A 19213-nucleotide genomic window follows, 5' to 3' on the forward strand; every position below is an offset into this window, starting at 1 on the left:
AATAATTAGTGATCAAAATAGGACCATGCAAAATGCAGTTGGGATCGTTTTTCTATATACGATGCATAGATGGTGTTTGTGATACATTTTGAAGAAGTCGAATAAGTTTGTTGACACGTTGATAAGAGCTCAATATTTTTAACTCCACACAACTGGTTTATGATTCACAAACTGTTGAAGAATTTGAACAAGGTTGGAAATAGATGATCGATACATATGACTTGCATGAGAATGATTGGTTATCATGATTGTATGATAATAGAGGTCATTGAGTTCCTTATTTTTTAAGAACCACATTTCTGGGCTAGGATGTCCACAATTCAACGAAGTGAGAGTATGAATGTGTTTTTCGATGGATATGTGCATTCAAAAATCTTGTTGAAGCAGTTTGTAGCGCGGTACGAAAGAGCACAGGGAGTAAGATTGAGAAGGAGTTTTACGCTGATTTCAAATCATACTCACAAATGGTGCTGCATGCAACGAATTATGAAATTGAAAAGCATTTTCAATCAGTTTATACCATTTTCAACTTCAGAGAAGTAAAAGACGAGTTCAAAAGAAATGTTTATTGCGACTTCATATCTGCTTTTGAAGGATTTTTGGGGACGATATATGAGGTGTATAAGGATGAGATGTATTACGGGCAATAGAAGAAAAAATCTTTTTTGTCTCATTTCATAAGTAGCGACGTGAAATAATTTACAGTTACTACTTACTCGAGTTCAGGAAAATTATTTGCAGATATGCGATTATGGTATTGATCCGAAATGACAACACACGATTGTCCGATAAGTACACACTGCGGAGATGGAAGAGAGATGTCAATAGACCAAAACTACGATGGTTTGGTCACTACTCTTGGACAGTTGAGATATAATGATATGTGTCAAGCTTTTTTGCACACTTTGCTACAGATAATGAAGTCCGGACATGTACGACAATGGACTGGATAAGATCTCAAGCTACAGAGTTTATATCAACGAAGTTGTGTACTAGAAGTAATATCATTTCACAGCATACTCTTCATTTAGCCTCGCAATGTACTAATTCGCAAACTACTGCTAGCAAAAGCATATGGGATTTGAAATTGACAAAGCAAAAAAGCACACCACGGAGACTTTGAAGAAAAAGTCCATTGGAGTCTACGCCAAAGAAATCGAGGGTAATGTACTTTGTTAGCATCTCATTTGTAGTACAAATCCAAATTTATTTTCTCATGTAACTTGGGTGTATATGCAGGGAACTTCAACATGTAAAGGAAAGAGATTGAGAGCTAGATGAAGTAATATAGAAGAGACAATTCCTGATTTTGTGGCATCTAAACAGCAATATTCCATGTAGACGCCTTTCTCATATTTACAACTCTTATTGGTTAGTACTTTGCGTTTATTATGATTGTTAGTTTGCACTTTTATTGACGTTGTTCTCTAATGCAAGACGGTGCCGTCAGTCATGTATTTACACAACACTTGCTATCATCGAATTTGATCCCGCCACCATCAACAAATGTTGAATTCAATGCTCAAGGTGAAGAAAAGTTTAAATCATTGCATTAAGTTACATTTGTTTGTAAGCACTTACTAATTTCAATATTGTCCTAGTTACGATAGGTCATTCATTTTCATGTTACTATCCACATTTACCACATCTAGGTGATCCAAACTTATAAATTGGTCAGCTGCAGTTCATTTATTAACACGACGGGCAGTTCATATCGTAAGTTTTACAAATTGGGTTGCAAGATATAGTGTAGGTAACGAGCAGTTAGTTTTACTATTTCCTATTTTTTTCTTCATTTTATTAACCTTTCATATTTCTTCCCTACTTTGTAGAAGATGCTCACGATTAATGAAAATAGCAATTCGATCTGCTACTCTGAATCGGTGGGAATTGAGTAGTTGTTTGTACAATTATGTTTATTATATATGTAGTTTCTTAAACAATGACTTGTCAGACTAAGTGGTATGATTTGTGTTCATCATATAGGGCCAATGAACTTTGTTCTTATTTTTGTAGTATTTATGGTATCGAAAATATAGTTATCATTATCTTCTGTTAGTGCATTAATAGATAACAAATAAACATAAATTGCAATACACAGAAATTACACTTATTTCAGATGAAAAAATACATAGTTACATCATTTATATGTTCCAGTACAAACATAATTTAATTAACCCGTTGAATGCAATATGACTAATCAAGACATCTCTTTTGCTTTCCAGTTTCCTCCTTAATTTCCTTTTCCCTTGCGGAAAGTGACTTTCAAGGTAATCTGTGTGTCTCATTTGTAGAATATTCAAGTAAGACTTTTGAACATGCTTGGCAAATCTTCAACTTCCTCATTTCCCGCAACATTCAGCGCTTCATTAATGGTACTAGATTCCACGTTAACTTTCCCTGTTTGACCTATTCAAAAAATTCAAATTTATTACTGTATGTGTTGAATAATCGCCCTTTGTCACACGTTTGCCTTTCAACCTCAAAACATTTCTGAAATTCATGTGCACACCATGGGCAACGACGTTTTCTCTGACGTTTACCCAAAAAATGCCCATTGTTTCTACAATTATGACAAATTCTAGCATTCCTTCCTTTCATATCCTTAGATGGGAAACAAGCACATAAATCAATTATACAAACCATTTTATGAACCCCAAACAGTTCAGTAAAATATACAGCATGTGAAATAATTTTTGCAAATAAACTTCTCCATTACTGAATGTTATCTACCCAAATTAGTACCAGAATATCCAAATCATCCTACGCTAATATTTTTAACAAATCAAATTGACATGAAAACTTTGGTAGTGGTTTTGCAGTGGGAGAAGTGAACAACTTGCAAGACCAGTGCAAAAGTGTAAGCCTTCACATTTTATTGTACATTGCAAGACCAGTGCAAAAGTACTTACTGTGGGTGTATAGTGGACTTAGATGTGTTCTTCAATAATATTTGACAGTGGTGGAAGTTCAAAGCATAGCGCGCTTCTTTACGCGTAGGTTTGCAGCTTCTGTTCTTCATTGATTTTTTGCGCCAGCCGAAAGTGGAAATCAGTTCGATGGTATCATCACACTGTCATGACGAAAAGAAATTAGAGGTGGTAATGTAAAGGTTTGGAGGGTTTCAATTTAGGGGAAAGTGTAAGCCTTCACATTTTATTGTGGTGTTCTCCTATTCTTTTTATATTCTTTAGTGGTGGCTTGTGCCGGTTGGTGAAGGAGCAAACTTTGGTAGTGGTTTTGCAGTGGGAGAAGTGAACAGTTGGTCTTGTTGATGTTCAACGTCGGCGTAAAATGTTTTGTTTTAGAGGTGCTGACAAAAAGTGGAGATGTCTCCGGCAATGTTATCTCACTGTTGGAAATTTTTTTGGATGATGTATCTCAATTTGGGGCAACAAAGACGCGGTGGTGGGTTTGCATCTGGGTCATTTCCTTTCTATCTTCTTTTTCTTTTTGTTGCCACATAAGCCTATAATTGTCGTGTGAAGGAAGGGCCTATACACCAAGTGTAATTGTTTACTCATTTCTTTTATGAAAGTTGTGTTTTGTTAGTAAGATTTGGATAGTTTCTTTACTTGAGGTGGAGACTTCAGTGGATGAGATAGTAATTTTGTTCAAATCCTTGTATCTAGCGTTATTCTTGTACAAACTTGGTTAAAATATTCCAGACCATCCATATTTGGTAGAGACCAAAGGAGATATAGGTACTTCTTGCCGAAACTGGAGAAAAATATTCGATCTTTATTATTGCTATTATTTCTACTGTTATCTTTGAATCTGTGTTATTTGTCCTTCATCTACAACTATGTTTCTCTATTTGCGATATTTGTTGTGGTGTTGATGGTTGGGGTGGTTGGTGGGTTTTCGTGATTTTTGCTGTTAGTGTGATTGTTTTGCAGTTGTATATGGTGGTTGTTGTTGGTGGTCGTGTTGGTACGACAGTATTGATGGTGGTGGCCATTTATATGTTAAATGTGACTTACTATGACTAAATATGCGTTAATTGTGACCGTCTGTAACTAGATTTATCTTAATTATGACTGTATGTAGTCATAGATAGCACAGGTCTGGCCACAAGCAATAACAACTTACCAGTAAATTTTGCTACCACCTCATCACAATCACCCCACCGCCACCACACATATGAACTCCAATGTATTATTATCATCTGCAATGCACCATTACTGCCACCATGCAAATCTGTAAACACAGTTGTCACCTCATCACCACCACCACTTAGGTTAAGTTCAACGTTCCAACATCACATGGAATGCACCGTCATCATCAATGTACAACCACCTCTTCATAAGGGATCTCAATATGAATACTTTCATTTTATGTTTGTAGAGAGAGATAGAATTCATATTTACAGAGAGAAAGTTGTAATTAGAGAGACGGAGTATTGCTTATATATATCATTGCAATTGAAGGATGGGAATGGTGTGGGTGTGGGTGTGGGTATGGGTGTGGGGGTTAGGAGGGTGCAGCAAATATTATCTTATTATTACATATATTATTAGATATTAATATGTTCGAATTAGCAGTTATTTATAAAATTATTTTATAAAATTTTTATATATTAAATATGATTTTTATAAGTGGAAATTACACCACACCCTACCTTAAAAATTCAACATTCTAAAATCAAGTGGAAAGTTTCATAATTCAAAAATCGGAATTTTTTTATATTAATTATTAAATAAACTATTAAAATTAGGAAAATATCAAAACCCTACCCACTATCCAAACCCCATAAATCTCCTCCCTCTCCCTCGTTCTCCCTCCCTTCTCCCTCTTCTCTTCGACGCCACCGAATAGCCACTGTAAGTAGCAAACCATAAACATTCGTTGGAGACCACCAAAACACCACCTCCTGCAAGATGGCACACCCTTATTTACCATAGATTCTCGCCCAGATCGTGACATTTGCAGACAGATTCAATCAATCTGGACAATAATTTTGTATCGGCGCTATCATTGGGGTCAACTTCGCCACGAAGGTAGTTGTGGGGTAACTAATTTTTTGTACAGCATCAAGGGCAGGCTTGACAACTTTCAGGTAATTGGACAAGGTAAGGATGATTTTGGTTTTGTTTATTGGAGTCGTGGTAATGGCTGGTGGCGAAGCGTATTGTGATGGTGATGGTGGCAGCGATGGTGTGGAGATGGCGGCGACGGTGAGGTGGTGTGATGATGGCGGTTGTGGGATGCTAGCAGTTTTGGATTCGATTTGTTGGTGGTGTTTGGGCAATGGTGGTTGTGATGTTGGCTTTCGTGGTGGTGGTGGCAGTGGTTGTCATTTCTATTGTGGCTCTGATTTTGGATCTATTTTGCGGTGCCGTCACAGTGGTGGTGAAGTAGTGGTAGTTTTTTTGGTAGTCACAATTTGGCATTAGCAGTAGTGGTCACAATCTAGGTGGTGCAGGTAGCGATGGATGACAAGAGATCTAGGAAATTTGGGTCCGATATGTGGTCGTGACAGTGGCGATTACTGTAATAAATTCTTTTCTTGGTTGTGGATCTGACATCGACAATGTGATGGTGTTTTTCTACGATAGGTTGATTTGTTTGAGGTGGTGGTGGTGAGATAGTGGTCGCAAGTGTTGATGGTGGTCACAAATTATTTGATTAACTGTGACCAATAAAAAATTATAATTGTGATCAAGAAATAATGTGTAATTAAAAAATTGTTAAACTGTAATCGATAATTTGATGATTTGTGACTGTATAATAAGTTGTGACTTGTATTTTTGTGATTAGTGACTAATAAATAAATCGCGACTTATAAATTTTTTGATTTATGACCAATGAACAAATTGTGACCTATAAAATTTTTGAATTGTGATCGTAAAATAATTTTTGACATAAAATTTCTGATATGTGACCAAAAAATAACAATTAACGGATTAAATCATTAATTTGTGATCAAATTATATAGATCTGTAACCTAAATATATTTAATTAGTTAATTGAATCATAAATAAATTTTAATAAAAATTTAATTTTTAAAATTTAAAATTTATTTTTTTTAAAATTAAAATGTGTGATACTTATGAAATTTCCCCTTTTTATATAATCGAGCAACTCTTTATTTCCACCTTCGCTAACCTGAGAGGCCCAACCAAGACCAAATATGCCCACAAAAATTCCCCATTTTTTTCATCGATTGTCCTCTGTGCGCATCATTTCAGACCACACAACAGAAAGCACTAGAGAACTGAAGAAGAAAGAGTAACGATGTCTAAACAGCAAACACGGTCATCCCCCGTAACAGGTCAAAATATATGAATTAAAATACTCTGTTTACTTTCCCTCAATTTCCCGTGAATGCTCCTGCACAAAGGAATAGCTGGCTAAAAGAATCCTTGTTTGATTTTCTATTTTGAATTAATTTATTACACTCCTGAGGCGAAAACCAATTTGCCGCTGTTTTGATCCTAAACTCCTCAAATAACCCGACGTTTCGTCTGGTGGCACAGCCCGATTGCTTGATTCGTCCCACGGTGCCTGCGCGTTTCTTTGGTACGTATAACACGAAACTGGATTTAGTTTTTTTGATGGAAAATTTTCGCTGTAATCCCATTATATTTGTTCCTATTTTTCGATTTGAAGCCCTTTACTGATGGGTTTTTGTGTGTTGTCCATGCTTCATGCTTGGAAGTCGTTATGGATATTTTTTAGAAAATAAAATTATTATTATGTGGAAGCATGAGAACTAGAATTAGAAGTATGTAGTAGTAGGCACACTGTTATCAGATATTTGGTATGGAATAGGAGTGAACGTGCTCTATTTTGAGTGTTCATGGAAAATTTTCATACCAAACCACTTAAAATGGTTTGGAATTTTTCCAAATCAAATCAAACCACTTTTTTCGTTTTGGTTCGATTTAAAATCACAGCTAAGCAAACAAAAAAAAATATATATATTGAAAAAGTTAAATCATAAATATTAATCTAAAATCTCACATGAGAACATAAATGTTAGTATCATTACGAATATTACGAACTTTTAATCATTACAATGCAATAATACGGTAGAAACTTTAGTTCTAACCTTTAAATGGATACTGGCGCAATATCTCCAGTTGTAACACATGATTCAGTCTTTACATGAAAATAAGAATATAGCAAATGTATTTATTAATTATAATTAAATGATATAAAATAACTAATAAAAGAAAATAAATAGAAAGATCAATTACAATGGTACCGTCTACAATTTTCTCAGAATCATCCAATACTTCTACCTCATTCAAATATTGACAAATCACTATTGACTCATTATTACGTGACCAACTCTTAGTGAAGAGCACAGCCCCAACCATCTATGTACTCAACAAACTCCTAAATGAATCGAGAATACGATCACTAATAGAGAATGCAAATTTAGAAGCAACTGTTAGTACTTGAATGGCTAACATATCTTTGACAATTTGGAAGACAATCTTGTATTTATTTGCATTCAATTTCCACCGAAGTAATATGTGGAAATGTTCATTGGTCAAATCTTCATAACGATCATTTAAGTAATTCACCAAATCATTTTTTCTGCTTAAGCTTCCCAAATAAGAAGGTCCTCCAAGGAATAGGCATAGAAAGAATGTCTAGATTTAAAAATTGAGGAAATGGATTTGGAAACGCCCAAAGTAGATTGTGATTGACTTGCACTACCAGATTGGTAGATGGATAATTTGGTTTAGTTTAATTAATTTATTGGGATGGATAATTGCCTAATTAGGTAATGAGTTTAATTGGTATTGGGTTTAATTGAATTGGGTCTAATATGGATGTGCCTTTTTAATTGGAACGTGCCTAGTTTTAATTAGGTTGGATAAAATTTAAAATACTTTATTTTTTATTTTTTTAATCTTTATTTATTTTGTAAACAGTTTTATGGTTTGTAACTGTTTGCAAAAAAATTGAAACATAAACAACCTCCTTGGAAGCGGATTGGTTCAATTCAAAATCTAAACTTTAACGGATCCAAGTGGATCCAAACCAATGGTTTTGAAAAAGTGATTTTGGATCAATTTTGTGATTTTATGGTTTCATTGTTAAGCCCTAGTATTGAATGATATTTTGTAGCTGTTTGTACTAACAAAGTTTTAGCTCTTTTGTTAATTCCATTCTGTCTAATAAAATTTGTGCACGCTATTGGGTCCTTGTCATTTAAGGATGAATTTGTTTGATTTTCGTAATGTTGAATGACTTGGACTCTTGGAGGCTTTGGGTAGATTGATTTTCTACAAGTGTAAACCTTTGAATTACTTCTTTAAATGAGTTTTTCAAAAGTAAAATTGTCGAAAGTTCACAATTTATAGACTACTTCCCTCAAATATAAGAAAAGGAGGGAAGAATAGAAACGGAAGTTCCCATCCTAGGCTTCTCCAACCCTTTTAAGTTTTGTAGCAAATTGGTCCTAAAGGGGTGGAGGGGATTGGGGAAACCATAAGGGGAAGGTGCACGTGGAGGGTGCAAGGGGTTGGAGGAGCTGGATGGCGGGTATGGATCATGGTTGGGGGGTTGGCAGGGATAATGGGTTTTTATTTTTTTCTTTTCTTTCACATTCTTTTGTTCATTTTTTTTTTTATTGAAATTAAGCCTTTACCTATTTTATCCTTCTTCGACAAGTTAGACAGCTTTTTAACAGTCCAGTGAAATTTTGCACAAGGATCAAATTGGTACAAACTTGAAAGGTAGTGAACGATGCTTGCAAAGGAATAGGTTGTGGGGACCATCTTGTTACATTGGGAATAGGTTAGGTATCTCCATCGCTATTTTTCCAAAAGAGAGAAGAAATGATTTAGTTAATTTTTGTTATTTATTTATGTAATGCGAGAATTCTTTAAAGTAGAAGCACAACTCCAAGGATCCCAAGGTAAGAAATGCATGCGCAGCTACGGACACGTGTGTTATGTATGTAGTAACACATTTAAAAATTTTGTTTGTTAATAACTATTTTCAATTCCATTGCTGTACGTATTTCATTAACTTAATATATTTCAGCAGATTTTATTCAAAATGCTTCCTAAAACTGCTCAAATCCGTCTGATGAGTTCACACCCTGAAGTATATGATCCATGCGATGATTCGTTTGCATTGGTTGATGCACTTCTAGCAGATAGAGCCAACTTATTAGAGCATCGTCCTTCAATTTGCATGGAAGTTGGTTGTGGTAGTGGATATGTTATTACTTCTCTAGCACTTATGCTTGGGAAAGACAGTTCTGGTTGCCACTTCATTGCGACGGACATTAACCCTCATGCTGTTTGTGTGACTCATAAAACAATGGAAGCGCATGGGTGTTATGCAGAGTTGGTAATAACTGACATTGCATCTGGGTTAGAGACACGTTTGGCTGGATCGGTAGATGTGATGGTTGTAAATCCTCCTTACGTGCCAACACCAGAATACGAAGTTGGTCAGTTTGGTATTGCATCTGCATGGGCTGGAGGTGAGAATGGCCGGAGTGTAATTGATAAGATATTGCATGTTGCTGACGACCTTTTATCAGATAAGGGCTGGTTATACTTGGTTACACTCGCTGTTAATAACCCCTCTGGAATATGTCTTCAGATGAGGAAGAAGGGTTATGCTTCTCGAATTGTTCTCCAGAGATCTACAGAAGAGGAGAGCCTCCACATTATTAAGTTTTGGCGAGATTTGGATATTCAGTTGGAGGTCAGTGAATGTACAGCATTGAACAAAACAGACCATGGAGTGATATTGAACTCTCTACTTTCACGAGTTCCTCGATTACCATTCTGGATTCGTGATAACTGCGGTAGTCACTAGTGTATTCAAGGTGGAGGGGTTCATCGCCCAGATGATAATTGCTTATCTTCATTCTTATTTGTACTTCTGTGTTTCCTTTCGCATAATATAAATAGAAACTTGATAAAGCACAGGTGAAATTTTCTTTTGTTCCTCATAAGTCAGATTAACATCTCTCTCTTTTTTCATGTCAGGATGATTTATAATGTTCTTACTGGATTTCTTGCTTTCTACCATGGAGAGATTACCGATGCTTTTCAGGAAGGTAGAAGCAGAGGTAGCCTTGAATTTTCCCCCTTCCTATCACTTGCGCGTAGAAAAGTGAACTCGTAAGAACTCGATTTACTACAAAATAATCATTCTTCTTTGAAGTAAGAGCGTATTATACTGTGAGAGTCAAAATGCCAAGGAATGCTGCATTAACATTTTAATGTAATGACACTGATATAACATGATTTTGTTGGCCATTTTAGGTTTCTGCTCACGCAAATGAAGTGAGAGAGAATCCTAGATTGGCATTATTCCCTTTGGAAGTCTTCTTAGGTAAAGTTTGTGTTTAATCTTATCACCGGAGCAGATGATATTACACGAGACTTTCGTCATTTATCGATTGATTATAATGGTTTTTCGTTCTATATATGCTTGATTGTAACAGTGCAAATGATGTTATTGTGGTTTCCTTACACCGTATTATTGTGTGGGCATGTCTCGTCTAAGTTGTTTCCGTCTAAGTTGTTTCCAGATTACAATGTGAAACTTCAAAGTAGATATGCAGAACTCAGCAGTCTGGATTTGGTAGCAACATTAAGTGAATATGAGCTTTATATATTGCTCAAGAAAGATGAAGATTTTGTTATATTTTATCTTGCTATTCCAGTAACCCATTTTAGTTAAGCAGCAAGAAAAGGTCGCGTGCCATTCCCATTTACCGTCGTGTTGAGGTCTTGTTGACATAAGATGAGTGTAATATTGTATAGATTGTTGGTGTGCTATGTTTAACTAGTCCACCCAAATGACCTGCACCAACAAAGCCCAGTTACTAGCTTAGTGTCACGGACTTAGTTTTGTTACACCCCTACAATTAGAACCATGCGGCTTTAATGTTCGACAATTCCCGTCCCTCACGAGAAAATGTTAAGTTAGTCTTTCTACGCTCACAAATAATTTAACCAATGAGGTTAAATTATAACCAATTTGAGAAGAGATTTTTGAAGTAAGGAATATATGAAAAATAAGTAAGGTTGGGAAAACTTTCTTTTTATAAATGAAAGGGAAAACTTTACAATCTCTCTAAGGTATGGAACTCACTTCACTTTACATGATTTACAAATAAGGCTTTTTTTTCTATTTATAGGCAAAATTAAGCAAGTTGTCTTCAAATCAATGAACAAGATTAATTTGATCCAAAGGTCCCCATTGGTGGCAAGTTGTCTTAAACCTTCTTTGATCAAGTTGCATTCAACTTTACAACTCATGCTAGTTGGCATCAAGCGGACATTTTCTACAAATTTCCTTGCAAATGGATATGTTATTTTCATAGTGTCAACTCGTAGTTAGCTTGCATCTTGATATTATCTTGCAAGTGGGCCAAGTAACACAAGTGGCACAGGTTGCACAAGTTGACAAGTTGTGCAAGTTGTCCACTTGCATCTTCTAAAATATTCGATTGCAAGTCCTTGTATTTTTCCTTTCAAAATGGTTGGTTCGGGACTTAGAAAAGCGTCATCATTGTGCTGGAAAATAGTTCGTTTCAAGCTGCAATTTGCCCAAAACAAGCTGTCTGCATCCTTGCCTGCAGCGCTTATGTTTTGCCCAATACAGGTTACCTGCGTCTGCTGCCTGCATCCCTTAATGCAAGCTGCCTGCGTCTGCTGTTTGAATCTGCCTACTTTTCTTACCGCAAGCTGTTCCGTCCTGCTGAAGCGTGCTGTCCATGCTGTTTTGAGGTTGCTACCGGGATGGATCGGCCGCAACCGCGGGGGACGTAAGTTTAGGCTCACTAGTATGGTGTAACAAAACCTAGATTTATTTTGGAACCCAATACGGTCGGTTAAACTCCATGTAGCTCTTTCATGTCCAACATTATGAACTTGAGATTTGCTTTCCATTGTGGACTATTTAATGAAATTTTTAAGTGAGATGTTTTTTACAATATAGTTTAACAAAAATTTGGATGTGTTTCGCCACTAGTAACTAATATTGGGACTATAACGATACACTTTCAGTATCTCTTTTAGTCCCTTGTTCAATTCCCCTTGAAGTAGAGGGAGCCTTCTTTTTCGGTGGGAACGCGATCAATCAATGAAGGGAGAGAACTTTCAAAAGGAAGAAAAAAAGAAGTATGAGCTTATCTGTCGACAATAGGGAAGAGGTCTATTGATTCTTCATCCCGAATAATGAATACTCCCTTTCCTCTCGTTTACTTTCTTGGTTTTGTTAAGGTAAAGGAAGCTAACAATTGGGATGAGTTTTGAAGGAAGAGTGAGATACCTCACTGTTAGAAAGACACCAAAATAGAATGGGATTGTAGTTCTCTTCTTGATTATCATCGCGAAAGTGAAAGTTGATACCAACATCCTCTTGCTCTTTTCCAAAAATTAATGAGAATCAACCTAGATTGCAAACCAAAAGTACGAGTTACCCCTTAAGTTTTAGGTTTAGATCGACGAGAACTTTTATTCCTTAATGCATCTACTAAGTCAATTTTCACTTCCACCCTGAAATAAAGACACAATGAGCTTTATTCTTGTTGAATTTAAAATTGATAATTTGAAATCATGTTTTATTTGGTTCATTTTTACTCATACAATTTGAGAAACTCACAAATAGTATTTAATTATTCATTACTCATTTCTATTTATTTATAATTTAAAGGAACTTTTCAAATATGCTTGTGTACGAAAATAAAATCTAATAGATTAGTGATTATAAATCCAAACTTTGAACGAAATACTTAAAGAGCACCGCCGGTCTCATAGTTTCAGTTGAGAGATGTCAATTATGATATGTACACAAAAGAAAGATCGGATATATGTGTGTGTGTATTGATAATTAATGTTGATGACAAAACAAAGCATAAATATTTGGAAATAAGTGCTAATTAATATATGGTTGAGGTCAAGAACGCGGGAAAATGTGGAATTAGGAAAAAAAAATGTAGATAAATTAATTAATAACATAAAAAATTGCATTCTCTAAACAAGTGGAGAAAAATTCAGAAATTGAACGGCTACTCTCTCTCGTGAAATATGTACGTTGTTGGACTACATTGTTGTGTTTCTTTTGTCAATCACAAAAAATTGTATATTAAATTGATTGTTTGGAAATATTACTACAAAATTGCTTATTACATATTTAGAGCCTGTTTGTCTTCCATTATGGGAGAAAATAGAGTTTTGAATAGTATTTTTTTGATAATGTGTGATTGAAATTTAAAGAAACTTTATTGATTTGTGTGTAGAATATTTTATTGTGTGAATATATAGTGAAAAATGTTACTGTATCAAACAATTTAATTTATTAAATAATGACAAACAAGAAAAAGTTTTTGAATAGTGTATTGATGGAAAATGTGTGGTTAAAAAATAAGAAAAAATTTTGGATTTGCGTAATATTATTTTATTGAAAAATATATGGTTAAAATGATTTCAAATCACTGTTTAAGAATGTATTTTTGGAAGAATGTGGATCAAACGGGATATTACTTGACTAAACATTAATAAATTTTTCATAAATGATACTTCTTTTTTGTCGTGGTGGAGCAGGTGGTGTCATGTGAGATCCATTGGCCCACAAATCTTAGATTTTTCTTTTTTAACTTTTTTCCGAAATTTAAGTTTTTATTCATTCCTTAATTGTTAAAATTCAAAATCTAATAATAATAATAATAATAATAATAATAATAATAAGATTTTAGTTCACAAAGAAATTATTATTATCCAAGACCGTACTTTGGTAAAGAAATTTTGCAGACACTCCTTGACTAATTTGCATAGACAAAGAAAATTGTAATTTGTGCATTTATATGATTGGTGTTCACACAGTAGAAGAAACTGGAATGTTTGGCTTGCCAGTGTTCCATCCTATAAAATCTATTGAAATTAATTTTAGTTAAAATTTAACCAATAGATTCATACTTAAAATGATAAATAATAATAAACACATTATATTATAACCTTTTAAAAAGAATCTTTAAATTATATTTCTTGGTTGTATTGATATGTTAAGACACTTTGGATATATTTGGTATTTTAGCAAATCAAAAAGGATAACTTCATTAATTGAAAATTTTCATTAAATACAAATTCCGATTTATCGTATAGGCCGGATAAAGAGCTTTTTGAATGAGTTCAAATTTTGAGCTTCTCTAAAATGTATAAAAAGTCGTATTTCAGAAACTTTAACTAAGCACCCATTATTTTAATCAAAACAACTTTTGTCCTTTAAGAAGTGCTTTTGAGTTTTTTAAATCTCTTTCAAACACATTCAAAACGAGCTAGGTGAAGTTTAGAGAGGTTTGTTAACTTTACCTTAGTTTAGTAACTATATGTAATGTTAGATCGTAGTGAACTCTACGATACTATGTAATACACTTACAAATATAACATAAAAAGGTTTTATACCCTACAGATTCATTTATTCTACCGCATAACGTGCGAAAAAAGTTTATACCCTCCAAATTCAAGTTGAGATTTACTGTCCCATGAATTGTACCCATATATTTTTGAAATATCGACACAAAGTCACCTCTTCTTTCCAAATATGAAGACGTTAAGGTATAAATGGCGTCCTCTCATTTACTAAGAAAAAGTGATGCATCAGAAGCATCGCAAAGATAATAGGGGCAATAAAGAAGACTAAATATATGATCTCTCCAAATTCATAGGGTTCTTCTCTCTGTCATTATTTTTCCTTATATTAGGACCACTGAAGAAAAACCTTTTGCTACATTAAAGGGCGTAGCCCAACTTGTCACTGTGCATGCCTTGGTTTTAAATTTTCTTGGATCTTGTGACATGTTGACATATACTGATGCAGTCTCCATCAACACTCTTTATTTTTATCTTCTTTCTTTTTCATTGCAGAGAATTATAGATTCCAAAACCCTTTTCTTGCTGATGCCTTCTTCCATTCTCTGTTCAACTCTATCATTTAGCTTCTTTTCCTTTTTGGCTCTACACTTCGCTCTCTTCTAGGGTTTTTATTTTCTCTTATAGCACGTGTAATTATAACGGCCTAATCCTAGCATTTCATTTCATTCATAAATTGAAATCTATTTTTTTTCAAGGCTCGAATGCCAAACCCTAAACCCTAATATCGAAGGCTATTATACTTTTATCTTTGTTTCACATTTTCTGTTTTTTCATTTCATCATCATTGTCATCGTCGTCATCATCATCATCATTGTCATCAACGTCATTATAAAAATAATAATAATAATAATAATAATAATAAGATTTTAGTTCACAAAGAAATTATTATTATCCAAGACCGTACTTTGGTAAAGAAATTTTGCAGACACTCCTTGACTAATTTGCATAGACAAAGAAAATTGTAATTTGTGCATTTATATGATTGGTGTTCACACAGTAGAAGAAACTGAATTCATGTTTTAGACACAGGTGCTTATGAACTTAATTTCGAGGCTTAAATCACACGTTAACTATTACTTAATATTATTGTTCACACATTTCATGGAACCCATTACTATTCCTCTTTGTAAACCGTTATAAATTTATCAAACGAAGGCTTAATTACTTTAGAAATATATTTAGCAGTTGCCTAGTGGTTATATAAAAAAAAAAAAAAAATTCATGGAACCCTCCCGCAGAAAACTATTAATTATTGTGAAATGCAGCTGAGTGCATGACATAGGATCCAACAGAGACTAAGGGGTTATTTGACAAAGCTTTTGTTAAAAGTTTTAACAAAGTATGATAAAAGTTGATGTAATGTGTCGTTTAAAGTTCATAAAAGCTGTAAATTCCATGAAATATGTGGTTAAAATTGAAATTTAAGTACCAAATAATTTTTGTGTTGTGTTGTTTAGAAAAATTAACGAAACGGGCATACTATATTAAAATCACGTGACAAGACCAACCTTAACGACTTAGCATGAATGCTAACATATCTTAACCATGGAGTCCACCAAGCCAAGCAAATCGACATCCTTGACATTAGAACTCAAACTCAGTATGTTGAGGTTTCTACCGTGTTTTGTTAAGTACTTCAGTAATCACAGTCACCATAAGACCTAAGTATCAGAATGCCTTTGGCTACTACATCTCTCCCTCTTTTCTAATGGTGGCCGAGCAGTACGACTTGTGTTATTTTGTCGATTGGATGGTGTTCTTCGCTCTAGCTCTAGGATGATTAACTTTTCTATGTCAGCAACAAAGAATCTAGCTTGTTTTTCATCCAATATGAATTTGATTAAATGCATAGAATTCGATTATGATGCGCTTCAGGAATATATGAAAGAATAAGCTGGCAAAAAAATGATTGTATGCGTTATGTATACTTGATCAAACACAGATATTACATTTTTATTCGTATATTAGGTCGTACACAACATCGATGAAGACATTTATATACCCAAAAGCCATTTTAGGAGGTAAATAAAGCTGAGAAAATGGGGAAGAAATCCAATTTCTCATAACTAAAACGCCCCTTCATTGTATTTATTTTGGATATTAATATATAGGTCATCCCAAGCACCCTAACATTGTTAGGGTAAGATCTTGGAAACTCTTACTACCATACCTCAGCGTGAATGGACTCTAATGGGGAAAAAAAAGGAACTATCACTGAATAGGATTCATTGAACATTTAGTTAAAAGTTGATGTCTAGAGATAGATTTCAATAATTTATACATATCAATCAAAGAAATTTATGAAAAATTGAATATATATAGCAAGAAAAAAACATGAAGGGAATAGCAAAATCAGATAATCATCCCATACAACTCGTGCAATTGTCTCGAATTTTACATATTATTAGTAAATCATTAACTATTGGTTTCTGTAAGTTGAACATGGCAATGCAAATGTTGTAATAATGACAGATTTTCAGTGTACCTCTCTCTATATATATATGGAAATAAATATAGTATATATAAAGACATAAGAATGACTTACTGTACCCCACTATCTGCAAAGCTGGAAATAGAATGAATACTTTGTCTCTTCCATGATCCTCTCACTGTGCAACAATTCTTTCGTGGTTAAGAACTATTGCTTTCTTTGCTACCAATTTCCGGCAGTCGGACAGTTTGATTGGCATTTGACCCGAAAGATTTCATCGGAGAGCTAATCAAATGAAGGGTTGGCATCAATGAATTTTGTTGCTGGAAGTGATTAACTTGTCTCAACTCACTCTCCATTGATGCGGTCATAAACGAAGGGATTAATGGAGGGAAATTTAACAACGGTACAGTTGTCACAGATGGGTAGGAATATAGTTGAGAGCTTAAAGGTAAAGCCATGGAAGATGGTGCAGAAATATTGTTGTGGGATTCTTCAGCTCCAAATTGAGATAAAGACAAGTTTGAATTAGTATCCCAATTAAAGTAGGAATTATTTATCGAAGGTGTAGGAAAAAACAACAATCATTTGTCAACTCGTCCACAACGAGGACGGCCACGAATGTTTGGCTTGCCAGTGTTCCATCCTATAAAATCTATTGAAATTAATTTTAGTTAAAATTTAACCAATAGATTCATACTTAAAATGATAAATAATAATAAACACATTATATTATAACCTTTTAAAAAGAATCTTTAAATTATATTTCTTGGTTGTATTGATATGTTAAGACACTTTGGATATATTTGGTATTTTAGCAAATCAAAAAGGATAACTTCATTAATTGAAAATTTTCATTAAATACAAATTCCGATTTATCGTATAGGCCGGATAAAGAGCTTTTTGAATGAGTTCAAATTTTGAGCTTCTCTAAAATGTATAAAAAGTCGTATTTCAGAAACTTTAACTAAGCACCCATTATTTTAATCAAAACAACTTTTGTCCTTTAAGAAGTGCTTTTGAGTTTTTTAAATCTCTTTCAAACACATTCAAAACGAGCTAGGTGAAGTTTAGAGAGGTTTGTTAACTTTATCTTAGTTTAGTAACTATATGTAATGTTAGATCGTAGTGAACTCTACGATTAACATTATTTTAGATTTTTTCTTAATATAATATTGTCCAATACTATGTAATACACTTACAAATATAACATAAAAAGGTTTTATACCCTACAGATTCATTTATTCTACCGCATAACGTGCGAAAAAAGTTTATACCCTCCAAATTCAAGTTGAGATTTACTGTCCCATGAATTGTACCCATATATTTTTGAAATATCGACACAAAGTCACCTCTTCTTTCCAAATATGAAGACGTTAAGGTATAAATGGCGTCCTCTCATTTACTAAGAAAAAGTGATGCATCAGAAGCATCGCAAAGATAATAGGGGCAATAAAGAAGACTAAATATATGATCTCTCCAAATTCATAGGGTTCTTCTCTCTGTCATTATTTTTCCTTATATTAGGACCACTGAAGAAAAACCTTTTGCTACATTAAAGGGCGTAGCCCAACTTGTCACTGTGCATGCCTTGGTTTTAAATTTTCTTGGATCTTGTGACATGTTGACATATACTGATGCAGTCTCCATCAACACTCTTTATTTTTATCTTCTTTCTTTTTCATTGCAGAGAATTATAGATTCCAAAACCCTTTTCTTGCTGATGCCTTCTTCCATTCTCTGTTCAACTCTATCATTTAGCTTCTTTTCCTTTTTGGCTCTACACTTCGCTCTCTTCTAGGGTTTTTATTTTCTCTTATAGCACGTGTAATTATAACGGCCTAATCCTAGCATTTCATTTCATTCATAAATTGAAATCTATTTTTTTTCAAGGCTCGAATGCCAAACCCTAAACCCTAATATCGAAGGCTATTATACTTTTATCTTTGTTTCACATTTTCTGTTTTTTCATTTCATCATCATTGTCATCGTCGTCATCATCATCATCATTGTCATCAACGTCATTATAAAAATAATAATAATAATAATAATAATAATAAGATTTTAGTTCACAAAGAAATTATTATTATCCAAGACCGTACTTTGGTAAAGAAATTTTGCAGACACTCCTTGACTAATTTGCATAGACAAAGAAAATTGTAATTTGTGCATTTATATGATTGGTGTTCACACAGTAGAAGAAACTGAATTCATGTTTTAGACACAGGTGCTTATGAACTTAATTTCGAGGCTTAAATCACACGTTAACTATTACTTAATATTATTGTTCACACATTTCATGGAACCCATTACTATTCCTCTTTGTAAACCGTTATAAATTTATCAAACGAAGGCTTAATTACTTTAGAAATATATTTAGCAGTTGCCTAGTGGTTATATAAAAAAAAAAAAAAAA

The 19213-nt window shown here is 33.9% G+C and overlaps 1 protein-coding gene across 6 annotated transcripts; it reads left to right on the top strand.

Annotated features, from left to right (window-relative positions):
* Nucleotides 1–6104: 6104 nt before the first annotated feature.
* On the top strand, nt 6105–10467 carry LOC111401732 (hemK methyltransferase family member 2-like). 6 transcript variants are annotated; one of them, XR_002704094.1, is made up of 4 exons: nt 6105–6522; nt 9010–9681; nt 9969–10103; nt 10248–10467. XR_002704094.1 is itself a non-coding variant. In XM_023029609.1 (4 exons), exon 3 carries the CDS (start codon nt 9022–9024, stop codon nt 9793–9795), a length of 774 nt encoding a protein of 257 aa, XP_022885377.1. In that variant the 5' UTR covers nt 6105–6274; nt 6480–6522; nt 9007–9021; the 3' UTR covers nt 9796–9805; nt 9969–10435. The 6 variants fall into 6 exon arrangements, 4 of the variants coding, with proteins under 4 accessions (XP_022885377.1, XP_022885378.1, XP_022885376.1 ...); XM_023029609.1 differs by having other exon boundaries at nt 6105–6274; nt 6480–6522; nt 9007–9805; nt 9969–10435; XM_023029608.1 differs by having other exon boundaries at nt 6106–6274; nt 6480–6522; nt 9010–9805; nt 9969–10435.
* Nucleotides 10468–19213: the final 8746 nt, after the last annotated feature.

The sequence above is a fragment of the Olea europaea genome, chromosome 10 (assembly GCF_002742605.1).
Source record: "Olea europaea var. sylvestris chromosome 10, O_europaea_v1, whole genome shotgun sequence".
Lineage (NCBI taxonomy): Eukaryota > Viridiplantae > Streptophyta > Magnoliopsida > Lamiales > Oleaceae > Olea > Olea europaea.

Excerpts from the sequence above, each read along its gene's own strand:
- LOC111401732 (XM_023029609.1), top strand. The coding sequence starts at position 9,022 with ATGCTTCCTAAAACTGCTCAAATCCGTCTGATGAGTTCACACCCTGAA.